We start from the raw sequence: 25692 nt of genomic DNA, 5'->3' as shown, positions 1-25692 counted from the left end.
CATACATTACTCATCCTAGTCACCCATCCACAGCAAAGGGCCTGTTTCAGGGCCCATAGGGACAGAACAGACCCACACAGGTGGCTTTTCATTATTTATTTATGACAAATATTCTGCATCTCCAATTCTCTCCAGTCAAAAATTCCTACAAGAAAACAAAGCCAGTATTAAACCATGTCTCTGGTGAAGTCCCTGGGCCACTCCATCCACATGCAACAACCGCCTTGCCTTACTTTGAGACGATGCAATCTGCCTTGGCCAATCGGAGAATGGAGTCATCTGACTCACCCTTTAAAAAAAAAAAAAACACTCAAAGAATGTTTCCACCTGAGCTGGCAGGAAGTTCTGCATGCCTTGTCAAACCCACATTTGTGCCCAAAAACCAGCCAGGAGAAACGCACTGGCAAGCTCCTAGCCACTGGAGTCCTATCTCAGAGTCGTCCTTTTCCTGGGCTCCAGGAAGGACAGGATCCAGCAAACCTATTCCACGCACAATCCACCAGCCTGAGGCAGAAACCACCGTACACTCACAAGGTCCAGACCGAAGCACACAGTACTAGGGACGGGAGACCGTGGCAAGCCACGCCTAGGGAAAACTCACCATCCTGCGAATGGCCCCGCAGATAGCGTAGGTCTTAAACTGGCCGTTAAACCTGCCGGTGACCTTGTCCACCTGTTAAAACATGGAAATGCCACTCACCTGGGGTTTGGAAAGCAACGCACAAAGCTAAGCCCAGAACAACGTCCCGAACCGGGATCCCCCACGGGACAGGCCTTGCAAAACCCAGCTCACCTCGGCCACGTTTATCTGGATGGACGCGTGGTCCTTGGCACCAATGATGCGGTTGCTGGCGGAGCTGCGGGGAACGGGTCGCACAGTGAGCGAGCGGGGCCGCGGGGCACCGACCGCGGCGCAAGGGACGGCAAGGGGCAAGGGCGCTCACCATTTCCGCGGCACGTACAGGTCCACGAACTCGCCAGCGTCGTTCTGCATGCTGAAGCGCGCCTGCGGAGCCACCGCGCGGCCGTGAGGTCGGTGTTCGGGCCCCGCCCGGCCCCCGGCCCCCGGCCCCGCACGCCCACACCCCCGCCCCCGCAAGGCCCCGGCCCCCGGCCCCCGCCTCCCGCCTAGACTGCAGCCCACACCGCGAGGCCCACCTGCTGCCTCCACCACGAGCGCGAGAGCAGAGAGGAAGAGGCACGTGCCCCGGCAGCGATATCGGCGGTGAGTGGGGCCCCGGCGAGTGCTTCCGGGTCGGCCACCGCCGCGGGTCTGCGCGTGCGTCCTGCGGCGCGGTCTGGCACGCCCCGCTTCCGCTTCCGGCTTCTCCCGCGCGCTGTGAGTGCAGCGGTGAGGGCGCGGTTGGTTCCGGTCGGCTGGCTGGGCCGAGGGCGGCTCGGGACGTGGGCCCTGCCGGGTCCCCCGGGCGGCAGGGGCAGGCGGAGTAGCCCGAACCGAGGGCCTCGCAGCGGACTGGGCCTGAGGCCCCAGGACGGAGAAGCCAGCGCCTGGGGAAACCGCGGCCTGGGCGGGAGGAGCTCGGCCGGGACCAGGGCAGAACTAGGCCCACAGCCCTTGCCCGGCACCGTCATCGCCGCCTCGAGGACCTCCTTTCCTTGCTGGGCGCGGTGGCACTCGCCGGGGGTCCCAGCTACTCGAGAGGGTCCCGGGGCCAGCCTGGGCAACTTAGGCTGTGTCCCAGAGTAAAACAAAGAGTGGGGCAGGGTGCCCGGTGGTAAAGTGCCCAGGTTCAGTCCCCAGGACCAAAAAAGGAAAAGCCCTTCTCCACAGCAGTGTGGACTGGGAAGTGCTTGTGCCAGGCTCTCCTGGCGCCCGGGGCCGTTAATGAAGAAAATAGAGAACTCCCAAACTGCAATTTGCACATCGGAGTCGCCCACCCCAGACACCCTGGAATCAGGGCCAAGGCCTGCCCTGGCCCTCAGCTCCCACGGGCTTTTCACCAATTTCCCTCAGATCATACTGTTGAGGGCCCTCCCAGAACTACCCTCCTTCACGTGCTGATGTGCCAAGCACGGAACTGTGTACCTGAGGTCCTGTCCTGCAGGTCCTCTCCAGGACCTGCTCACCCTGTGGCCCTGTGCGCAGTAGGGCTGCAAAGCCTGGTGTTGATGGAGTGCACCAAGAACTCTCAGCCTGAGGCAGCATCGTGACCATTGTGAGAGAGTTTAGCTCCTGGGGTTGGTTGGATCTGAGCTGCAAGCTCCCCATTCACACCTGAAAACCAAGTGTTCATGGTGTCTGTCTGCTGGTGCTTTCACTGGACTACAGTCTGGAGTCAGAAGTGATTGCCCTCTGGGAGTCTTGGTTTGTGCAGGCCCTAAAGCATGTGCTCTTTCCAGAAGTCCAGCACCTGTGCAGAGATGACTTGGTGTTTTTTTTGCAGTTGCAAATCTGCAGTTGGCCTGCCCTGTGTCTGTAGATTGGCCCAGCAAGGCCTGGGGATCAAGAGAGTGTCTAGCTAAACAGCCAGAGATGCGGCAGCTAGAGTGCCAGAGAAGAGATTGGCAGGATGAGGACCACAGAGCCAGCCAAGAGCTGTCAGCACATTTTCCCAAGGCTGGGAAAGAACCATCCTAGCTGGCCTGTAATCCCAGCAGCTCAGGAGACTGAGGCAGGGCACGCCTGTAATCCCAGCAGCTCGGCGGCTGAGACAGGAGGATTGTGAATTCAAAGCTAGCCTCAGCAATTGCAAGATGCTGAGCAACTCGGTGAAACCTTGTCTCTAAATAAAATACAGAATAGGGCTGGGGATGTGACTCAGTGGTCAAGTGCCCCTGAGTTCAATCCCCAGTAACAAAAAAGAATATGGGATACTGTCACATTGCATGCCTCACAAGATAGAATGTGTGTCATATGGCATCCAGTAAAAGATGCCTGGCCCTATACACCTGTATAATTCCAGCAACTGCGGAGGCTAAGGCAGGAGGATGGTAAGTTTGAGGCCAGCCTCAGCAACACAGCAAGTCTCCATCTCAAAAAAAGCTGAGGAGGTAGCTCAGTGGTAAATTGTCCTAGGGTTTGAACACAGCATGTCAAAGACTAAAGACAAAGACATAGAAAAGCAGGGCCACTGCTGCAGAAATGACACAGCGTCAGAAATATAGGACACATGAGGGTTTTCTGTAACGTGTTTCTCTGTAAGAAGGTTTAGAAGAGGAATGTGTAAAGAAGATCCCAAGTAGGGTGATAAGGATTGAGTTGATCCCAGGTTAGGGTGAGGGATTGAGTTGATCCCAGGTTAGGGTGAGGGATTGAGTTCATCCCAGGTTAGGGTGAGGGATTGGTTGTCTTGCTGCCTCTGTGAAGCTCAGTGACACTGAGGCCATGTTGGGACAAGGCTCCCACTGCATGCAGTGGCCAGCACCAGGCCCAGCAGACAGCAGCCCAATGCTCACCCATGCCCTGGACTCCATCCGCAGCTCAGTTGCACCTGCACATGTGACCGTGAAGTGACCCTCAGAGGAGAAAACCAGCACAGTGGTACACACCTGTCATCTCAGCAACTTGGGAGGCCAAGGCAGCAAGAGGGCAGCTTCTAGGCCACCCTGGGCAACTAACTGACACCCTGGCTCAATCTTTTTTTAAAGTGAGGGGTGGCAGCTGGGGTTGAGGCTCAGCGTAGAGCACTCGCCTAGCACACGCAGGGCCCTGGGTTTGCTCCTCAGCACCACATAAAAAATAAAAGGGTTGTTTCCAACTACAACTAAAAAATATATTTTTAAAAAAAGAGAGGATGGAGACTGGGGTGTAGCTGAGAGGAGGAGCAGCACTGGGTGCGACCCTCAGAACAGCAACAAAACAAGGAGAGATGAGGGCCCTTGCTGGGGCAGCCTGTGTCCATGTCGGGCCTTCCTGGGCTGGCTTGTCTGCAAGGTCTCTGCTCCACGTCAACATGGAAGCCCGTCTGCAGTGGACTAGACCTGCTGCAGCGGCTGGAGCTGCTGCCCACCACCACCGCTGTCCAGCTGGAGAGAAGTGGGGCTGAGGCACAGGCTGGGGGCTTGTGGTCATTTGTTTTGGTTCTTATTTTTGGTGCTGGAGATGGAACTCCAGGGCACTCATCACTGAGCTACGTCCCCAGCTCTCCCCCGCCCTTTTTTTTTTTTTTAAATATTTTATTTACATTTTAGTTTTAGTGGACACAACATCTTTGTATGTGGTGCTGAGGATCGAACCCGGGCCGCATGCATGCCAGGGGAGTGCGCTGCCGCTGGAGCCACATCCCCAGCCCCTCCCCCGCCCTTTTTAATCTTGAGACAGGTCTCACAAGTTACCCAACTGGCCTCAGAGTTGTGTCCTCCTGCCTCAGCCTCCCAGTGTCTAGGGTCACGGGTTGTAGTGTAGCACCACACAAAACATGTTCTTTTTTGAAGAGGGCAGCTTCTAGGCTGTTTGTTTTGTTCTGCTTTTGAAGTATTGGGGATTGAACCTAGGTGCCTTGACACTGAGCTGTATCCACAGCCCTTTTCTATTTATTTATTTCAATTTTGTATTTGTTTGTTTTGAGACAGGGTCACCCAGGCTGGCCTTGAACTTTTGATCCTCCTGCCTTGCACTTCCTTTCTGTCTTCCCACCATACTACCTGTTAAATGGCTCCAAATTAGGCCAGATTTCAGTTCATTTAAAGTTGTATTCAAAAAATTGATTTTATTGTAAAGATTAATGTGATCTCAAACAGGGTATAATGTATGATTCAGCCAAATTCAAGACAGCTGTTACACAAACTAAATATGTTTTTATTCTTGTTGGTTTCATTTGTATTTTCCCTATAACTGTTGCCTGTTAATATTTTGCAGAGGTACTGCTTCAAGAACACAAAACCTGGATTAATTAATTTATTTTGTGTTAATCCCATTTTGGTACTCATGTCTTTTTATTTCTTTCATGGAAGAACCTACTCCCAGGTGAATTTACAACTGTTCTTCCCAAACCAGACTTTTACCATGAACCCCTCGACTGACCTGATTTCTAAAAAAGAGACTCCAAACTGCTTGACCCACCACACATGGCCCCTGCCCCCTCAGCTCGAGGCAGCCCCCTTCCCTACAGCAGTAAGAAGTCCCTAAGGGGCTGGGACTGTGGTTCGACAGTAGAGCACATGGCTAGCACAGGCGGGGCCCGGGTTCGATCCTCAGCACCACATAAAAATAAAAGTATTGTGTTGTGTCCATCTACACCTAAAAAATATTTTTTAAAAAAGAAGTTCCTATAATCAGAGATTGATAGGTAATTGCGTCAAATCACAAAATGGAACCTGGTTTGGGTCCAAAAAATGTTTGCCATGTTTTTTCTCTTGCTCAGAATATGTTATAAGGCCTGAGCTGCTAAACAAGATATCTTGTCAATCAAGTTAATGTATATGCGTGGCCATTACAACCTCTTACCTAATTTAAAAGATAAGGTTTAATTGTTTCTAGAAAAGGGGGGATGTTATGGGCCAGGCTGTAAGGGCAATGACCAAACAGACTCCATTTTACCCTGAGACTCACATGAGAAATACGTCTCCCGTGGGAACACCCCACCTCTGTACCCACCAACCATTGCTTAGCATAGCATGTTTGGCAACACAAGATGGCAACTCTTTTTTTTTTTTTTTTAATAGTTTTTAGTTGTAGATGGACACAATATATTTTTTTATTTTTATGTGGTGCTGAGATTCGAACCCAGTGCCTCACACATTCGAGGCAGGCGCTCTACCACTGAACTACAGCCCCAGCCCAAAATGGCAATTCTTATACAATGTAAAATTGGGGGCTGGGGATGTGGCTCAAGTGGTAGCCCGCTCGCCTGGCATGCGTGCGGCCCGGGTTCGATTCTCAGCACCACGTACAAACAAAGATGTGTGTCCGCCGATAACTAAAAAATAAATATTAAAAAAAAAAAAAATTCTCTCTCTCTCTCCTCACTCTCTTAAAAAAAAAAAAATGTAAAATTGTCCTCTCTTTGATTCCCACTTTTCTTGAACAATGTGCCCTGTCAGAGAGTGATGGTCTAGATGTTAGTAACCATTCTGTAACTTATAACTCAACTAGGGTCATTTTGGCCCACTCCCTCTTCTGCTTATGATTTTAGATCTTATGATGTTTGTTTATGTTTTGAATTGTAGCAACAGCCACTTATGATTAATTTGGTTTGGGGCTATAAAAGGTGTGCTCAAACCCCGGGAGGAGTTGGAAGGGTAGATTTCAGCCTGCCTGTTGGCCCCTCAGCTGATGGATGGGGAATACAGGTTTCGTTCCTGCTTTAAGATGGACTGGGTGGGCTGGGGCTGTGGCTCCGGGGTAGAGCGCTCACCTAGCATGCACGAGGCACTGGGTTTGATCCTCAGCACCACACACATGTAAAATAAAGATACTGTGTCCACCTAAAAATCTAAAAAAAATAATAAAAAAAAAAAGATTGACTGGGTAATTTATTGCAATCTTGCCATAACAGGATCACAGGCTGCCACCAGGCTGTGTCAGCTGCTGTCTCTTAAGTACTAATGTAACGAGGTCATCATTCACCTAACATGTGATCACTACCTGTGTACAGCTGGAAATGCACTTAATTCCTTCCCCTGAGCAGGAGGCAAAGCTTTCTGAGTGATGCTTACTCTCTCCTGACATCCCACAACCTAACACCACAGTGTAGATTTAACAGCACCCGGTGCTCATGTTGTCAGTCAATGTCGGGTGACGAGGGCACAACCTCCTGCACAGCACCTGGACCTGCTGGAGAGCCTCTGTTCCAGCCCCACTCAAAATAAGGCGGCTTTGGAGTTCCTCGGCAGATGCCCCCTCGAAGTGCAAGATTGCCTCTCACTGGCTGTTTCCCAGGTATCCGCAACACTAATGCTTCCACTTGGCCTTTTCCGCCGTAAGAGTGCTCACTCCACAGTGAGGAGCCAATGTGGGGTTCTGCTGAGCGCTCAGCACATCTGTCCTGATTATGTTCTGGGGCTGGGGAGTAGCAGGATGAGTTCAGGGGTCCGCTGGACCCACTGTGAGTCAGACTCTAGCCCAAACTTCACTGATCACCTGACTTTCATAAGCCTCTACTTTTACTGGAGGATCACAATGACATTGGATGTCCCAGTACCAATGTCAATTCAGAGCCTGTGTTTGGTAGTCCCTGAAAGTTCTGGTCATTGTCTTTTCCCCAATGTACAGTTACCCTTGTAAAAGGCCTTAGGTCCCTTTGTTGAAGGATGAGAGAAAGATTAACAGTAAAGTTTTTTGGTACCGTACCGGGGTCTTTCCTCAAGGGACCTGACCTCCCCTTCATTTAAGGGGTTTAGGGTCTATAAACTGGCTCAAATCTGGGAAATGGTGGAGGGGCTATGAATCTCTGCTGTTGTGATCTAAGGTGAAATTTGTACATTTGCCCTGGAATTTTTCTGCTTATACAAGTTGAGTAAGAATTTGGTGGGTTTCCCATCTATTTGGCTTCTAGAGACATCCCGGTTAATTAGCCAATGCCAGAGATCTACATGAGTCAGAGCATGTGTCCTCCCTTCCCCTTTGCCTTCCTATGCTAATGACCACCACCTGTCTCTGGTCGCTGAGCGCTTCCTCTCGGCCCCTTGCTCCCGGGGCCCAGTGATTCCCAGGGCATGTAAGTGACTGGCAGCAGCTCCACAGCAAGCTCGGGCACACAGAGATGCTGCCGCACCCCAGATCTGTTCTCCTGGTGCTGGGGAGGGGCACCCTGTCTGGACCCCCCAGGGTGGAGAGCAAGGTCCGCATCACAGCCACTCCAGCCTCCCGGCCTTCCTGAGCCTGGGCCTCCCAGGCCTCCGTGAACAGCACACCAGGGGACGTGGGCAGGGCCTCCCAGCAGGGCGCCTTTCAACTTACACTCCAGCCAACCATCCAAACAGACCATCCCTGCCTTTCAACACTGAGCTACCTTAAATCTAGAATCTCTGCTTAGTGGGCACATATCAATAAATTCAGCCTGATCTGATTTTTTGTTCCTTCCACGTTATCCCACACTGTCCCCAGACCTGGGCCTGTATGGATTAGAAAGCTAAGGAGTTGCCGGATGAAGTGGCATGGCTTTGTAATCCCAGCAACTTGAAGGGTTGCAAGTTCAAGGCCAACCTCAGCAATGTAGCAAGGCCTTAAAAAGCTCATCATGACCCTGTCTCAAAGTTTAAACTTTTTAAAAAGGGCTGGAGATGGAGCTCAGAGGTGACCCTTGGATCAATCCCGGTACCAAAAAAGGAGACTCAAGGGGTGGCCTTGGTGTGGTCACACGCACACCTCACCTCTGCGCCTGCTGAGGACTGGAGGTAACCCGGGCCTAGAGGTGGAAGGAGGTGGCGAAGAGGTCCGAGGAGCCACGGAAGGTCATTCCTGTTTCCATAGGCAAAGCAGGACCCGGTCCCTCGGGGGTAGTTGGGAGGCCAATCCACAGACAGCGGAGGTGGGGTGCCCTATGCTGAGGGTGGGAGGCCACTTCCTCAGAAGCACCTTCGGGGGCCTCTGGCCCATCTGCACCCCGAATCACAGGATCCCTCCTTTCCAAGCAGCGCCCCACTTTGCAGACGCTCTCCGAGGCTGACGCTGAACTTGCTCTTAACTCAGCACATGACGGCTGGTGCTTGGTTTTCAGCAACCTCAACCAGTGACCTCCAAGTCCTCCCTCAGGGCACACCAAGGTGCCTTGGCCTGCAGGGTGAGTCTGGGACACTGACCCTCTCCTTTGTTCCTCAGTGCAGTGCAGCAGGGGCCACCAGCCACACCTCAACATGGCTCCCTTTCTAGAAGTGCTCCTCTGTTCCAGTGAACACGGCGGCTCAGCCCCTGGCCTCTCATGTTACCAGTTCACACCGTGGAGTGTCAGTGCCACCAGCTTAGAGAGCCAACCCCGGTCACCACAGCCAGCTGGGAGCCACAGGAACAGGAGCTGTTCAGGCCCAGACTCTGGAGCCTCGGAACAAGAGGGTTCAACCGTGTGGCCCCATCTGAGACTGAAGCCTGGGAGCTCCCTGGGGAGTCGTCAGTCAGAGTCCACATCTGAAGGGCCAGACAGATGTCCTCAGGTGATGGGGCAGTGACCACTCCCTCAAGAGCCCAGCTCCAGAGCCTCTTTTGCCTCAGCCTCTGTTCCGTCCCGCCCAGCCTGTCAGACAGCCCCCCACTTTCAGTGCACCTCAGTTTCCAGCCCCATGTGCCCATTGTCTCTGGAAACACCCTCATACACACCCCAAGTCTCTTAGTCCTATGAGTGTTCTCGATCTGATCAAATTGACAATCCAGATTAACCATCACACAAATTATAGAAAATCAAATCCAAGAACACAGGGAAAGAATGATGTATCATGACTGAGTGTACCCAAGAATGCAAAGTTGACTTACCATTAAAAAGTCAGTCGGGGGCTGGGGATGTGGCTCAAGCGGTAGCGCGCTCACCTGGAATGCGTGCGGCCCGGGTTCGATTCTCAGCACCACCTACAAACAAAGATGTTGTGTCCGCCGATAACTAAAAAATAAAATATTAAAAAAAAAAAAAAAGTCAGTCAGGGGCTGGGGATGTAGCTCCGTTGGTAGAGAGCTTGCTCTACATGCACAAGACCTTGGGTTCAATTCCCAGCACCACACACACAAAAAAAAAATCAATTCAAGCTGGGCAGGGTGCCACATGCCTATAATCCCAGATACTCAGGAAGCTGAGGCAGGAGGATCACAAGTTTGAGGACAGCCTCAGGAATTTAGTGAGGCCCAAGACCATGTCTCAAAATAAAAAATAAAAATGACTGGGGATATGACTCAGTGGTAGAGCACCCCAGTTCAATCCGAGGAAGGAAGGAAGGAAGGAGGGAAAGAGGGAAGGGGGGCAGGAGCGGTGGTGGGTGGTGCTCTCCTGGAATCCCAGCAGCTCAGGAGGCTGAGACAGGAGGAAGATCAGGAGTTTAAAGCCAGCCTCAGCAAAATCAAGGCACTAAGCGGGAGGTGGCTCAGTGGTCCAGTGCCCCTGAGTTCAGTCCCTGGTACCAAAAGAAAAGGGAGGAAGGGAGGGAAGGTGAGAGGGAGGGAGGGAGGGAGGGAGGAGGAGGAAAGCTCTCCTTGCAGGCCTGGGCTAGTGTCTGTGTGGCTGCCCGGGCGTCTTGGGTATCTGCATGAGGCTACCACTCTGCTGCTGTCACCTTGAAATCCTCACTTTCCCTCCAGGAACGCCACACCGACATCCTGCCTGGGCCAGGCTGTCACTGCCCGTGGGAGTGTCAGTGGCTCAGCCTCTGTGGAAGGCAGGTGCTGCTGGTGTGAATCTGGAGTGTCCCCCAAAGCTCCAGTGCTCAGAGGTGGCCACCTAGGAGCTGCCTGGGTCACGAGAGCTCCAGCCTAACCGGTGGATCCTTGGTGACAGTGGGCCCGGCTGCAGGACTATTGGGGAGGTGGCCACTGGGTGTCTGGGCAGCTACTTTGCTGCTCTCACCCAAAGGCCTGACAAGAACAATTTTAGAGGAGGAAAAGCTTATTGGGGCTCCCGGCCTCAGAGTCTCAGTCCCTAGATGGCCAACGCCATTGCTTTGGGGGACCCTAACCATGGGTGTGCCTGGAGGGGTCTCTCCTCTCTCCGGCACCTCCCCTCCCTCTGCTCCCCAGCAGCCTGGAGCTCTGGGCCCCGCCCTCCGCCGTGATGCTTCTGCCTTGGAACAGCCAACCACCGGCCGGACCCTCTGAACAGTTGACCACGGGCTGGACCCTCTGAAAACCTCTGGCCAAAAGGAGCCTTTCCTCCCGAGTCGCCGTCGTATGTTGGCCACCGTGGTGCAGAGCCGACTAACAGGGAAGCTTCTCAGAGTGCCAGGCACTCCACCAGGCACGTGCCAGGAGCACAGACGCTCACTGAGATGTCGGAGAAGCTTTATCTAATAGCCTCCGGTGGGTTCAACCACAAATGTCCACTGATAGGCGGCGGCTGGACAAAGCATGGGCGCCCTGCAGTGGGTGGTAAAAGGAGCCCCAGTCCCGCCCAGTACATGGACAACTCTCAAGGTGACAGCAAGTGAGAAGACCAGGACACCCTGTCCCTCCACAGACAGCATGCATGTGACCCATCTGTATCACACCAGGAGGTGCAAGCTGATTGGTGTTGAGGGGAGTGGCACAGGGTGGCCTTGCCGTGGAAGGGTGCTGCACCCGGGGTTAGGGTTACGCGGTGGTGGCCTGGCGGCTGCACACGCCCATCAGACTTACCAGTGGGGTGCTGTAAGGATGCGGGCTTCATTGTATGTGAAACAACTGGTGGTAGCTGCTGGGACTACAGGACTCGCGCACACACACACACACACACACACACACCCACACACCCACAAGGCACTCAGCCGTCTCCCCTGGCACAGGGTTGCCAAGGCCACGTTCTTTAAAGGGACGGCAGCTCTCTCTCCCCCCTGGAGTCCATAAAATCCAGATAATTCCTTTTCTGAAACAGAGGGGTCAGTGTCCTGCCAAAGGGCAGCCACCATGAGTCTCCATCAGCCGGGCTTTGGGGGGAACTCAGCTGCTACAGCGACACAACTGGGGGGTTCCTGAGGATGTCCACGCCTTCCCCTGCTCTGTCCCCATTGGCCACGTGGAGGCGCCCAAGAGCCACAGTGGTGCAAGGGCAAGGGTCACCTGTCTGCTGAGCCCTCTTCTCTGCTGGCTGGAGGGAGCTGGGCCCTTTCGCTCCCTTGTGCAGTGAGCTGTTGACAGAGCTGCCCTTGAAGCCTTGGATGGGTCAGGGTCAGAGGCCAAGCGGGAAGGAGGGAGTGGGAGGCCCGAGGACCAAGTATTTGAAAACATGCTCTGGCTGAGCCCTTTTTACAGAATCCCAGAGCATCTAGGGGTAAAGTAGGAGCTGTCTTTGTAGGCAGTCTAGGTCAGGGTCCCCAATGCCCCCACGACCACCCAGAACATGCTCACACCCGCTCCTGCCCCTAGTGTACCCCAAGCACCCTATATAACCTTCACTGTCAATGTCACTTTGGCATTATGAGCTGCCATGACACCCACCTCTGCCTCTTTAGCTACACAGCATGTGACCTAGGACAAATTATTTAGCTGCCTCTTCCTCCCAGGTGTAAACTGAGTAGTTGCAATACAGCCACCCAGCAGGGCTAGGGATGTCTGCATTCAACCAGGTTAACAAATTTCCAATGCTCTGAATAGGTGAGGAACTTAGAAAGTGCTCAGTATACCAGCATTCAGCATTACCATCACCACCACCATCACCACCACCATCATAATCACCATCACCACCATCACCACCATCACCATCACCACCATCACCATCACCACCACCATCACCATCACTATCACTATCACTGTGATAATCACCATCCCCATCACCACCATCACCATCACCACCACCATCACCATCATAATCACCATCACCACCATCAGCACATCACCACCACCACCATCACCAGCACTATCACCATCACCATCACTACCACCACCACCATCATCATCACTACCACCATCACCACCATAATCACCACCATCATCACCACCACCACCATCACCATCATCATCACCACCACCATCACCACCACCATCACCATCACCACCACCACCATCACCACCACTATCACCATCACCACCACCACCATCACCATTACCACCACCATCACCATCACCATCACTATCACTGTGACAATCACCATCCCCATCACCACCACCATCACCATCACCACCACAGTCACCATCATAATCACCATCACCACCATCACTACCATCACCACATCACCACCACCACCATCACCACCACTATCACCATCACCATTACCACCACTATCACCATCACTACCACCACCACCACCATCATCACTACCACCATCACAACCACCATCACCACCATCATCACCACCACCACCATCACCATCATCATCACCACCACCATCACCATCATAATCGCCATCACCACCATCATCATCACCATCATAATCGCCATCACCACCATCACCACCATCACCACCATCACCACATCACTACCACCACCATCACCACCACTATCACCATCACCATTACCATCACCACCATCATCACCATCACCATCACTACCACCACCACTGTAAAGGTAAAATTTCTAAGCTGATTCTAAGCCGCAGAGCCAGAGTTAAAGTGTAAAAGACCGGACATTGTGAAGTCTGTAACTGCAAGGCTTGGGTTGTAAAGTAAGAGACCATTGATATGTTAAATACCTCGGCTACCCCGGAGCCTTTGATCTCTGTAGCTGTTAGGACAATGGTGGAGCTGCCCCAGTAAACATTCTCACTGACTCCTCTGGTGGTCTGATAAAACTTGGGACTTTGAGTCGCCTGGCACTAGGCACCACGGGCCCAGAATCAATCAATTTAAATATCCCCCCCCTTCCCCAAAAAGTGTACTTAAGCTCTGCCTGACCTCTGCTCTGGGCTCTGGGCTGCTCTATCTTCCTGAGTGAGCCTGGAGCCTCAGCATGCTGAATCAATAAAACCCCTTCTGCCAATTGCATGGAGCCGGTCTCTTGTGGTCTCTCCCTCCGACGTTTTGCTGGACCCTTACATTTGGTGCGTTGGCCGGGAACTGCGCATCGCCGGACAGGGAGACCCCAACAGACTGCTTTAGGGGGTAAGTAAGTAAGGCGCCTCTTTTCCTTCTTCTTCTCCTTGCTTTTCTTTTGCGATCGCTCGGGGTTTGGTTTCTGGTGGCTCAATGGCGGGCGTAAGCTCCCAGAGGGCGTGAGTTCTCAGAGCCTTGGTTTGGGTTTGGGTTTGGCAGCGTGTGGCTGCCAGTGGAAAGCGTGAGTTTTCCCTGGCTGTGGTGACGACTCGGGGGGACGGAAGTGCTCCCCATCAGGTAGAGGGAGGAGCCCTCGTTAGGTGTACAGCGTGTCTTTGGAGCCACAGGCCACCCTCCAAGGGACGCCTTGGACGACTCGGGGGGACGGAAGTGCTCCCCATCAGGTAGAGGGAGGAGCCCTCGTCAGGTGTATTCTGCTGCCAATCCGTCTGGTTTTGCCGGCAATTCTTTTTGTTGTTCTCAGGTTGAATTCACTGCCTGTCTTTAATTTTTGCTTCTGAACTTATGTTAAACGTTTTACTGTGTGTCTGTGATTGTGTCTCAGTGTGTCTTGTTTGTATTGTCTTGTCTCTGTCTCGGATCAAGTAACTCCCAGTATGGGACAAAGCCATTCCACGCCTCTGTCCCTGACCCTTGATCATTGGACGGATGTCCACGCAAGGGACCAGAATCTTTCCTTTACAGTGAAACGCCGGACCTGGCAGACACTCTGTGCTTCAGAATGAATCTGCCAAGTCAGAGATATTGTCTTTCAGCCGGGGTCGCATGACCATCCAGATCAACAGCCATATATCTTATCCTGGCAGGATCTCTGCGAATTTCCTCCCACATGGGTGAAGCCCTTCCTTGTTCCAGCTCCAACCCCTCCCCCCACCCGACTTACAGGTTTAATCGAGTGGCTGATGTTCTCACACCAGCCCACTTGGGATGACTGTCAACAGCTTCTGGGGACTGTCTTCACAACAGAGGAATGGGAGAAAATCCTCTTGGAAGCCAGAAAGAATATTCTTGGACCAGATGGGAGGCCAACTCAACTTCCCAATATCATTGAAGCTGGCTTCCTCTTGAACTGACCCAACTGGGACCCTAACACCTTTGAAGGTAGGGAGCATCTGTCCACTTATCGCCGGGCTCTTGTAGCGGGTCTCCAAATGGCCGCTAGGCGGCCAACTAATTTGGCCAAGGTAAGAGAGATTATCCAGGGTATGACCTTAAGAGATTTGGCTAGAGAAACTGAGGAAGAGAGGGAATAAAAGAAAGATAAAAGGAACAAAAGGCAGACTAAAGCATTGGCTAAGGTCCTGGTCACAGCCACAGATAGGCCAGAAGTTAGAAAGCAGGGAGACAGGAAGGGATATCTGGGCCCACGCCAAAAGCTGCCCCTGGCCTCAGACCAATGTGCCTACTGTAAAAAAAAAAAAGGACACTGGGCCAAAGAGTGCCCCAAAAAGAAGCATCTACGCCAGCCTGTCATGCTGACTCCAAAAGATGACTAGAAAAGTCGGGGCTCAGATCCCCTCCCCGAGCTCAGGGTAACATTTGAAATTTCTAAATCCTTCAATAAAAACTCCCATAGTCACGGCTTTGACTATGTCAGTAAAAGATAAATATCAACTCTTTACGCCCCCAGGGACTGATCAAAGAAACAAACTAAAAGATTATCTTGATGCCTGGGCAGAAACTGCTGGGTTAGGTCTGGCCATAAAACAACCTCCAGTAGTAATAAAATTAAAAGCCTCTGCCTCTCCAATGAATGTTAAACAATATCCTCTGAGCAAAAAAGCTAGGGATAAGACCCCATATTCAGAAATACCTGGCTCTTGGGGTCCTAAGGCCCTGTCAATCGGCCTGAAATACCCGCCCTATTACCAGTAAGAAAGCCAGGAACTGGGGACTATCGTCCTATTCAAGACCTGAGGGAGATCAACAACAGAGTGCAGGACATTCACCCCACGGTGCCTAATCCATATAATTTGCTTAGCACTCTGAATCTAGAGCGAATATGGTACATTGTGCTGGACTTAAAAGATGCTTTCTTCTGCTTGCCCCTACATAAGGACAGTCAGTTATTGTTTGCTTTCGAATGGATAGACCCAGAAATCGGAACATCTGGCCAACTAACCTGGACTAGACTCCCACAGGGGTTCAAAAACTCCCCCACTCTTTTTGATGAAGCTCTCCACAAGGACCTCAACGACTTCAGAACCGCACACCCCGAAGTCACCCTACTCCAATATGTGGATGATCTGCTGCTGGAAGCCAACACCAAGGAAAACTGTGAGTCTGGGACCCAAGCACTATTATCCGAGCTTGCTCAGCTCGGATACAGGGCTTCTGCCAAAAAGGCCCAAGTTTGTCAACAAAAAGTAATCTACCTAGGTTAATCTCTTGGGGGTGGCAAACAATGGCTTACAGAGCCCAGAAAAAGAACTGTTGTGCAGATACCGCCCCCATCTGATAAGAGACAGCTCAGAGAGTTTCTTGGGACTGCCGGCTTTTGCAGGTTATGGATTCCTGGGTTTGCGTCTCTGGCTGCCCCTTTATACCGGCTGATAAAGGGGGATGTCCAATTCCAATGGACCCCTGAACACCAACAGGCTTTTGATAATATCAAAAAGGCGCTGCTATCCGCCCCAGCCTTAGCACTCCCAGATGTAAAAAACCCTTCACTCTACATCGAGGTAAAAGAAAGGAATAGCATGGAGAGTGCTCACTCAGACTTTGGGACCTTGGAAAAGGCCGGTAGCATACTTATCAAAGAAACTGAATCCAGTGGTCAGTGGGTGGCCCCATTGCCTAAGGGCTATAGCAGCGGCAGCCCTTCTGATAAAGGATGCTGATAAATTAATGTCGGGACAGAAGCTAACTATCATAGCCCCCCATGCCCTAGAGAGCATCATCTGTCAGCCTCCAGACAGGTGGCTATCAAACTCCAAAATGACCCATTACCAGAGCCTTTTGCTCCACTTAACCCGGCTACACTGTTGCCGGAAGAATCATCAGGACCTGTCGCTCATGATTGTCAACACATACTGGTAAAAAAGATTAGTGTACACCGAGACTTAAAGGATCAGCCACTGCCCTACCCTGAGGTCGTATGGTTTACGGATGAGAGCAGCTTCCTCCAAGACGGAGACTTGGCTGCACAGGAACATTCAGGCAGCTTATCATCTGGGGACACAGATACAGAACTCTGGGAAGCCTTCTCCACAAAGAAAGAAATAACCCAGATAGTGGTCAAAAAGATTCTGGAGGACATCTTTCCAAGATTTGGACTGCCTAAGGTAATGAAGTCCGATAACGGACCGGCGTTTGTGGCCCAGGTAAGTCAGGGACTGGCCAGGACCCAGGGGATTAATTGGAAGTTACATTGTGCCTATAGACCCCAGAGTTCAGGACAGGTAGAAAAGATAAATAGAACCATCAAAGAGACCTTAACGAAATTAAGCTTGGAGACCGGCATAAAAGATTGGACTATGCTCCTACCTTATACACTGTTTTGTCCTGATCAGTTCTATTTTTGGTCAACTATATGTGTTAATGTCTATAAAATAATCTGCTTAAATTCAAAAATTTACAAGTATTGTTTCAAAATGTGAACAGAAGGAGGTTAACAGATAAAAAAAGAGAGAAACTAGAAGGTTCTAGATATGGATTTAATAGAGGGAAAATGTGTTTCTAGATAAAAAAGTCTATATGATTAGGTAATTAAGAGGGTTTAAGTAAGTGATAAAAAAGGTTTGTGTAAGTTAGTTATGAGTATAAGTTTTTGAGCAAGTAATTTAAAAAAAATTAAACAGCTGGTTAAACAAGTGCTGCTATTTAAAAAAAAAAAATTGTGCTATGACATTTCTTTAAAAGCCAAACTTGGTTAATATAAAATCATCAATGTAATTATGGTAATTTTAATATGTTCATATCTTCCAGGTATACAAGTCTGTAAGGTAGAAGCTTCAAAAAAACATTATATCAAACTGGTGTCCTAAAGTTGTATGGTAATTTTAGGCTTAAAAAAAAAAAAAAAGACATGTTGGAGATTTATTTATATAATTTGTGTTCTATAACTGGGCTAGTTATCAATGAGATATGTACAGTTCTATGTTACCTTTTTACACTGAGATACAACTTAAGTGTATTTTTAAGTTAATGAGAGCCTAATCTGTGTAAAGGTTTTATTACAAAACACAAAAATACTTTGCTACTTTTCCATAAAAGGTTAAAAACTTTCAGCCTTTCTTTAACTCATGTTTTAGGTGTGATATTATGTTCATGTAAACTTGAACAGCAGTTTATGTAAACTTTGTAAAATGATGTCTAAAAAACAAAGATCAGCTTTAGAACTATAACATTTGAGATTTATAAAGAGCCCAGCCTTACTTGAGATAAGGCTCTATGTCCCATCTCGCTACATGTAAAAGTGAATATAAAAAAGTAGGCCAGATTTCAGTACATTTAAAGTTGTGTCCAGAAGTTGGTTTTTGTCACAACTGCTAGGATCTCAAACAGGGGATTATAATGTATAGCTCTGCCAAAAATTCTAGGTAACTAATATGTAAACTAAATATGTTTCTACCCTAGTTAGTTTTGTTTTCTGGTTTGCTCTTAGATGGTCTAAGGATTGCCTGTTAATGTTTTAAGGAGATACTGCTTTAAGAACTTACAACCTGGTTCAATTTAAGATAAGGAGTTACCACCTACAGGATAGAGAGATAAGCATTAAAGCCCAGTACTTTTAATATAAGGCTGTTAGAACTTATTTGCTGGATGTTTAAGATCAAGTTTTAAAATTAAAAATTTGGCTCTTGCCCTCTGAGTCAGTCTGAATCAGGGAATAGGGGGACTTCTCCAAAGAGCTTTGCAACTCTGGGCCACATAACCTCCTGAACAGGGAGATTAATGAGACCAGTGGAAGACAGAAAGCCAATCGGTGCATTTGCTGTGAAGAGGAGGGTCATCAGAAAAGGGAAGACATCCCTGATGCTTCCAAGGGAAGCCATATGGTCAAGCGAGGCCTGGACCCATCCTAGCGCAAATGGCACTAGCAGATCTGAGAAGCTGCTGTAAGTTCCCTGAGGACTCCCAGGGAAACTCAGCTGACTGTTAACAATAGATAAAAACAAAGATCAGTTTAACTTGCTTCATCTTAAACACTTAGCAAAGACAGTTAAAGCCAAAGCATAGCTGTTCCTGGGCATTTTAAATGATAGTAATAGTTAACTGTAACTTTCATAAATAAATAAACTAGAGGCTACAAAAGAGATTCTTAGGTAAAAATGCCTGATAACCATCGAAAGGAACTGCCAGAGTAGTTTTTAGTTCAAGGCCTTTAACCAACGCAGATAGGCTTTATGTTTGCTAGTATGGTTATCCAGCCCTAGTAACAGAATTAAAGGTTTCTCTATTAGACACAGCACAGAGGTCATACTAGTACAAAGATTTTGCAAGATCAGATGACATTAAATTATTAGACAGACTATATCTTAAGGGAAAGGACATCTGTAACCCTAAAAGTTAAATGTTGTATGACAAGTATCCTTAAAGATTTACATGCTCAGACAGAAGCCATGTATTCAGCAACTTTGTCATGGAAACAATATCTTAGCTCCTGGTTCTTGGTACTGCCTGATGAAAACATTGTTAGTCTTTGTCTTTGCCATCATACTCATTGGCATATTCCTGTGCTATGAGATTTATTGCTGCATCAATCTGGTTCCAGTACTAATGAATTCTTTTTTCTCTTATAGACCACCCATCATTCAAATGGCCCTCCAGTCTGTTACTTCTCAATTGGACTTTTATCATGGACCACTTGATAGACCCAATTTTTTAGAGGGGGACTCCAAACTCCTTGCCCCACACCGTCCCTTTTCAGCCTAAAAAAGCCAGAAAGATCATCTTAGCCCCCCTTCCTTACAGCAGTAAGGAGTTCCCAAATTAAAGGGGGAAAAACAAAGTCAGATTTAAAGTTAGGTAGTCAGTGTAATTAAATTCGGTCTAATATCAAGTGGGATCTAAAATGGAGGCCATACTAAAAATGATTCCAGGGAACACGAAACAATTCATGTAATATGAGACCCTTCAATAATTATGATTCAGTACTTTTAAGATTAAAAGTAGTCAGAAAAAGGAGTGGGGAATGTAAAGGTAAAATTTCTAAGCTGATTCTAAGCCGCAGAGCCAGAGTTAAAGTGTAAAAGACCGGACATTGTGAAGTCTGTAACTGCAAGGCTTGGGTTGTAAAGTAAGAGACCATTGATATGTTAAATACCTCGGCTACCCCGGAGCCTTTGATCTCTGTAGCTGTTAGGACAATGGTGGAGCTGCCCCAGTAAACATTCTCACTGACTCCTCTGGTGGTCTGATAAAACTTGGGACTTTGAGTCGCCTGGCACTAGGCACCACGGGCCCAGAATCAATCAATTTAAATATCCCCCCCCTTCCCCAAAAAGTGTACTTAAGCTCTGCCTGACCTCTGCTCTGGGCTCTGGGTTGCTCTATCTTCCTGAGTGAGCCTGGAGCCTCAGCATGCTGAATCAATAAAACCCCTTCTGCCAATTGCATGGAGCCGGTCTCTTGTGGTCTCTCCCTCCGACGTTTTGCTGGACCCTTACACCACTACCATCATCATCACTACCACCATCACCACCACCATCACCACCATAATCACCGCCACCATCACTATCACCACCATCACCACCACCATTACCACCACCATCACCATCACCATCACTATCACTGTGACAATCACCATCCTCATCACCACCACCATCACCATTACCACCACCGTCACCATCATAATCACCATCACCACCATCACTACCATCACCACATCACCACCACCACCATCACCACCATCATCACCACCACCACCATCACCATCATCATCACCACCACCATCACCATAACCACCACCATCACCACCACCATCACCATCATAATCGCCATCACCACCATCACCACCATCACCACCATCACCACATCACTATCACCACCATCACCACCACTATCACCATCACCATCACTACCACCACCACCATCATCATCACTACCACCATCACCACCATAATCACCGCCACCATCACTATCACCACCATCACCATCACCATCACCACCATCACCATCACCACCATCACCACCACCATTACCACCACCATCACCATCACCATCACTATCACTGTGACAATCACCATCCCCATCACCACCACCATCACCATCACCACCACTGTCACCATCATAATCACCATCACCACCATCACTACCATCACCACATCACCACCACCACCATCACCACCATCATCACCACCATCACCATCACCATCATCATCACCACCACCATCACCATAACCACCACCATCACCACCACCATCACCATCATAATCGCCATCACCACCATCACCACCATCACCATCACTACCACCACCACCACCATCATCATCACTACCACCATCACCACCACCATCTCCATCACCATCCCCATCACTGTGATAATCACCATCACCACCATCACCATCATCATCACTACCACCATCACCACCATAATCACCACCACCACCATCACTATCACCACCACCACCATCACTGTGATAATCACCATCACCACCATCACCATCACCATCATCACCATCATCATTGTCGTCAATAGGTCCGAGGTCAGATGGCTAGATGTGAATCCTGCCTGGGTTGGTGACTCTGGAAGTCATACTGTAAGTGCCCCAGCCCACACAGGTCCCCATTCAGATTGCCTGGATGTCGGTGTGCAGCAGCCCTGCCCCACTGCTAAGTCCCACCCCGTAGGTCCATCTCACACAGATACACCGAGGCAGTCTCTGGAGAACCTCTTTCCTCCTCCATAGAGCAACAGCGTCTGGGCCAAGGGGGGCCCAGGCCACCTCAAAACCTATTGTATGCAGAAGGGGACCAGCCCAAGATAAGGCAGTCCTCTTTCCAGGCCTGGGTGGGGTCAGGGTGAGTGGTAGGCCAGGGTCAGAAGGCAGGCCTTTTTCCTAGGTCGGTCTGAGCAGAAACTGCAGCCACCCTCAGCCTGCCACCTAGCAAGCCTGCCCTGAGTGAAGGCCCAGGCAGTCCCAGTCTTGGAGCCGGGACCCAGGGGGTGAGGACAGAACTGTCAGTGACCATGGGCAGAGCTGGGGCCACCACTGCAGCCCTGCAGGGCAGGTCTCTGGCCTCTGACAGCAGGTCCCTCCCCAGGGTGGGAGAGCCCTGGCGAGGCCCCCTGGGAAGTGCCTAGGGAGGGTCAGGCCCCACTGGCCAGAGCTCAGGGACCAGCAACAACCTCAGACACGGTTGTGGGAGACGGAGGGCCAGGCCGGCCCTCCCTTCCAGCCTTCCCCGCGGCTTCACCTCGTTTTGTTATTTTATTGTCCTTTATTGGATCTGCTTCCCAGCTCCCAGGGGAAGAGGATGGAGGGGGCTGCCCTGGGCGGCGGGACAGGTCCCAGTGTGTCCACCAGCACAGCTGGCCCAGCAGAGAGTCTGTGAGGTCAACACACCCGCCATGTCCTGTCCCCACCCTTCCCTGGGGGCTGCCCACAGGCTCTGGGCCAGCATCGGGAAAGGAAGGCGGCCTTCCTCCCAGCACCTCGAGGGCTCCCATGCTGGCCAGGGCCAGCGCGTTCCAACCGACCCCATTAACAGGTCAGGCCTAGGGGAGAAGGTGGAGGGCCCACACCCCAGGCCAGGCCTGACCTCTGACCCCTCCAAGCTGACCCAACCCCAGCCCCAGGCAGAGCAGCACAGCAGGGGAAGAGAAGGCACACAGGCCTGCGCCCAGCAGTGTCCCGTCCCCAGACTCCTCCCGGGCCTCCGGTTCCCGTCAGGAGGTGGCCACTCTTCTCCGTGACCCTGAGGGTAGAAGCAAGGCTTCACCAGGAAGGGGCCGGTGGGACTTTATCAGGACACCTTAGCAAACTGTGCAAGGGCCACTCGGCTTCCACCCTGGGAGCAGGGCAGACCACTTGTGTGTCCACCCTTTGCTGCTGCTCCCCAGGGAACAGGTCTGGCTGTCCACCACCACCATCACCACCATCACCACCTGAGTCCCTCCTGGAGGTGGCTTTGGTCTGGCAGTCCCTGTGGGCTCCCAGCGGGCTAGATCCAGTCGCCTGCTCCCGAGGACAGGAGGAAGAGGGGGTGAGGTCAAAAGGAACACCCTCAGGAGAGGCACTGGGAAAAGCCGCTGAGGCTCCAGCATTCCTAAGGAACAGCCTCAGGTCGGCCGGCTCTTCCTGCCCTCCAAGGAAGGTGCGGGGCGCCCACGTCAGCAGCAGATGCGGGCACTGAGGAAGTGGGCCTGCCAGACCAGGCTTCAGGGCAGCGGTCCCGCAGCCCGAGGCTCCCTGGCAGCCCTGTGGGGAAGTAAGTCTTTAGCCCTTTAGCAGAGCAGGAAGCGGAGGCTGCGGGAGGAAGTTGCTCCCTGAGGCAGGAATTAGGAGGCAGGGAGGCCCCAGCTGTGCGGGCCTAGAGGACGGCCCATGGGAGGAGTCAGGACTTGGAGACCCCCACTACCTCCCGGAACACCCAGCAGTAGGTTGCTCAGCACCCCACCGCCCCCAGGCCTGGCCCAGCTGGCGTCTGAGCACCGGGCCAGCCTGCAGCTGCCCAAACACCCCCAGGGCAAAGGCTTGTTATCCTTGAAAGCAGGGAGCACATGACGCATCCAAATTCCTGCCCAGGTGAGTGGCTGGGCTTGTCCTGCCCGCCTGCCGCCCGCCCACCCCAGGCCCTGGGCTGGCCACCCTGCCGCTGCCTCCCACCAGCAGGACCAGAGGACTATCCCCTGAGCGCCAGGCCTAGCCAGAGGGCACCTGGGCCCCCATGGGCCCGCCTGCAGGTGCCCGCTGTGGGGTCAGAGACCGCCCTGGGCCCTAGGCACAGTGCACTGGGCTCGAGGACCACGTGTCCCTGCCAGCACCTGTGCCAGAGCCCTGCTGGGCCAGGCTGGGCAGCAGGGGAGGGAAAACAGGGGCCGAGGGGACAGCCCAGCCACTGTCGTGCCACCTGGCCGTGCCTGGGGGCCTAGGGGCCACACTGCAAGTCCATGAGCAAATAGCTGAGCATGTCACCTTGCTCCAGCATCTCCACTGCTGGTGCCCCTGGGCCAGCGCTTCCTGTGGTAGTGTGCCTACCCCACATGACAGCCTCAGTGACTATGTGGCCAGGGGACACCAAGGTCCCCCCCCCAAGAATTCCCCAGGCTTAGCCAGGAAGGGCCTGAGCTCAGCTTGGGTTGAGCTGAGGCCAGGCCCCTCCTGTGCCTCCACTGTCCCCGGGGCTTTGTGCGACCCCTGCTGCCTGGCCACTGCGTCCCTCCAAGGAGCACTTCTGCGGGGCTGGGACTCTCTGGACGTTCACTAGTGCCACCTGAGCACCTCCTGTGTCCATCCCTGTGTGGGCACAGATGCCCTGCAGCTGTAGGACAGACGGCATCTCTGGGGGCCTGGGGTGTCTCATGGGGCAGGTTCCCCAGGACATGTGGCCAGTCGCGGTTGTCATAGCCAGGAGCAAGTGCTACTGGCCTCCAGCCAGTGGGGGCCAGGGCTGTCGCTCAACCCACAGGTGCAGGCCGCCCGCTGCGTCGCAGAGCTTGCGTTGGCCGAGGTGGTGAGCAGTGCCTGGCTGGAAGGGAGTGGTCTGTGTCCTTACGCAGTCTTGCGGGTCAGGCGGGCACTCTGCCTCCGAGCTGCACCTAGCCCGGGGGGGGGGTTGAAGGGTCATGGCCACATGAAGGGCTGTGTGGGTGGGTGGTCAGGGAAGACCTCTCTGAGGAGGGACTGAGTAAGAGACCTGAGATGGCCCCATCGCTCCCCACAGGTCACCCCGCAGCTGTCAGAGACAGGAGGGCCCGAGCGCCCTGGACACAGCGCGGCCCAGGCAGCGGACCTGGTGCCAGGTCTGGGGAATTCCTGGAGCAGGCCTCCCACGGGCTGGGGCTGGGCTGCGTCCCTCCGGCTGGGCTGGCAGCCCGGGGAGGGGGAGACCCAGTCTGTGCCGGCCTCCTGGGGGACCCAGTAACCTCCCCAGCTCCTTCCAGAGCTCGATTTCATGGAGCCGGAGTTGGGACCTGGCTGAGGACACCAGGGTCAGTGTTGACTGGACAGCGTGGGGCAGTGTCCTGTGAGGTGGCAGCAAGAGCCTTCCTGACCAGTGGTGTCACCAGTGCAGCTGGCCTCTCTGATCTTCAACCTCGTCCACGAGGCTGGGGTGGTTAAGAGCAGCTACTCCGAGGGGACTGACCATCACATCAGGAGATGCAAGCAGAGGGCTCCGCTGCTCACCTGGGGGCTCTGGAGTCTGGTCACATCACACAGCAGGCCCAGGTGGAGCTAGGAGCAGGGGCCAGCAAGTGACTAGGCATCCCAGCCCTGACCTCGCTGTGGGGGATACCTGACACCCTGCAAGGAGGAGCCTGGGCTCCTAGTGGACCCCATCACCCTCTGCAGCTGGCAGGAACATCCTAAGTCTCCATGTGTTTACATTCCCTGGAAATGTCTCCCCAGGAGAGCCACAGGACAAACATTTTGTTAATGTGGAAACTTGGGGCCAACAGAGGCCGGGAGCTGAGCCCCGCCCTTCCCCTCCCCTCGGGCAGGGGCCCAGCTGAGCTCCAGGGGACCCCCTCACTCCCAGCTGTGGCAGCCGAGTCGGAGCCCCGGCAGAGGGCAGGGCAGGAGGGACCGGCTGGCTTTCTTCCTGCCCCATGTCGCGCTCCTGCTGAGTCAGCCTCATGCTTGGGGTTGGGGTCCTGGGCTCACTGTGACCTGAACGTGGGTCAGGGACAGGATCCAGCTGGTCTCAGCCTACAGGCACCAGGAGGTAGCCCTGCTTCTACTGACCGTCTGATGGCCTCCTGGGCACCTACCTCCTGAGCCGGCTCCCATGGCCCCACTGGCTCCAAGACAAGCACTGGTCCAGGCCCAGCTGAGTCTCCCTGGCACCTCAGAGGGCCAGTGGCCACAGTGTGCCCGAGCTGCCCACCCTGGGTCCCAGCAGCCACCCACTGAGCTGGCGCTCGAGCTCTCCCGCCCAGCAGGCCCTGTGGCTGCCCGTGCTCCGCCCGCTGCCCTGACACCTCTCCCCGCCGCGGGCTGGGGCCACGCGGGCTGCTTCACTGCCAC

The 25692-nt window shown here is 52.5% G+C and overlaps 1 protein-coding gene across 2 annotated transcripts in view; it reads right to left on the bottom strand.

Annotated features, from left to right (window-relative positions):
• Positions 1-81: 81 nt before the first annotated feature.
• The window catches only part of Rps21 (ribosomal protein S21), a 29288-nt gene continuing 3677 nt past the window's right edge, over positions 82-25692 (bottom strand). The window contains exons 1-6 of one of the 2 annotated variants that reach the window (XM_076849236.2): positions 1159-1262; positions 945-1006; positions 794-857; positions 602-673; positions 234-289; positions 82-145 (exon numbers count right to left, since the gene is read on the bottom strand). In XM_076849236.2, coding sequence (XP_076705351.1) covers positions 136-145; positions 234-289; positions 602-673; positions 794-857; positions 945-994 — 252 coding nt within the window. In that variant the 5' untranslated portion in view covers positions 995-1006; positions 1159-1262 and the 3' untranslated portion in view covers positions 82-135. Of the gene's footprint in view, positions 146-233; positions 290-601; positions 674-793; positions 858-944; positions 1011-1158; positions 1263-25692 lie in introns of those variants that run through there. The other variant, XM_077109080.1, reaches the window with a different exon arrangement.

This window comes from Callospermophilus lateralis, chromosome 3 (genome assembly GCF_048772815.1).
Source record: "Callospermophilus lateralis isolate mCalLat2 chromosome 3, mCalLat2.hap1, whole genome shotgun sequence".
In the NCBI taxonomy this organism is placed as follows: Eukaryota; Metazoa; Chordata; class Mammalia; order Rodentia; family Sciuridae; genus Callospermophilus; species Callospermophilus lateralis.
Note: the sequence above shows the minus strand (reverse complement) of the source record. Positions and strands in the feature narration are given on the sequence as shown.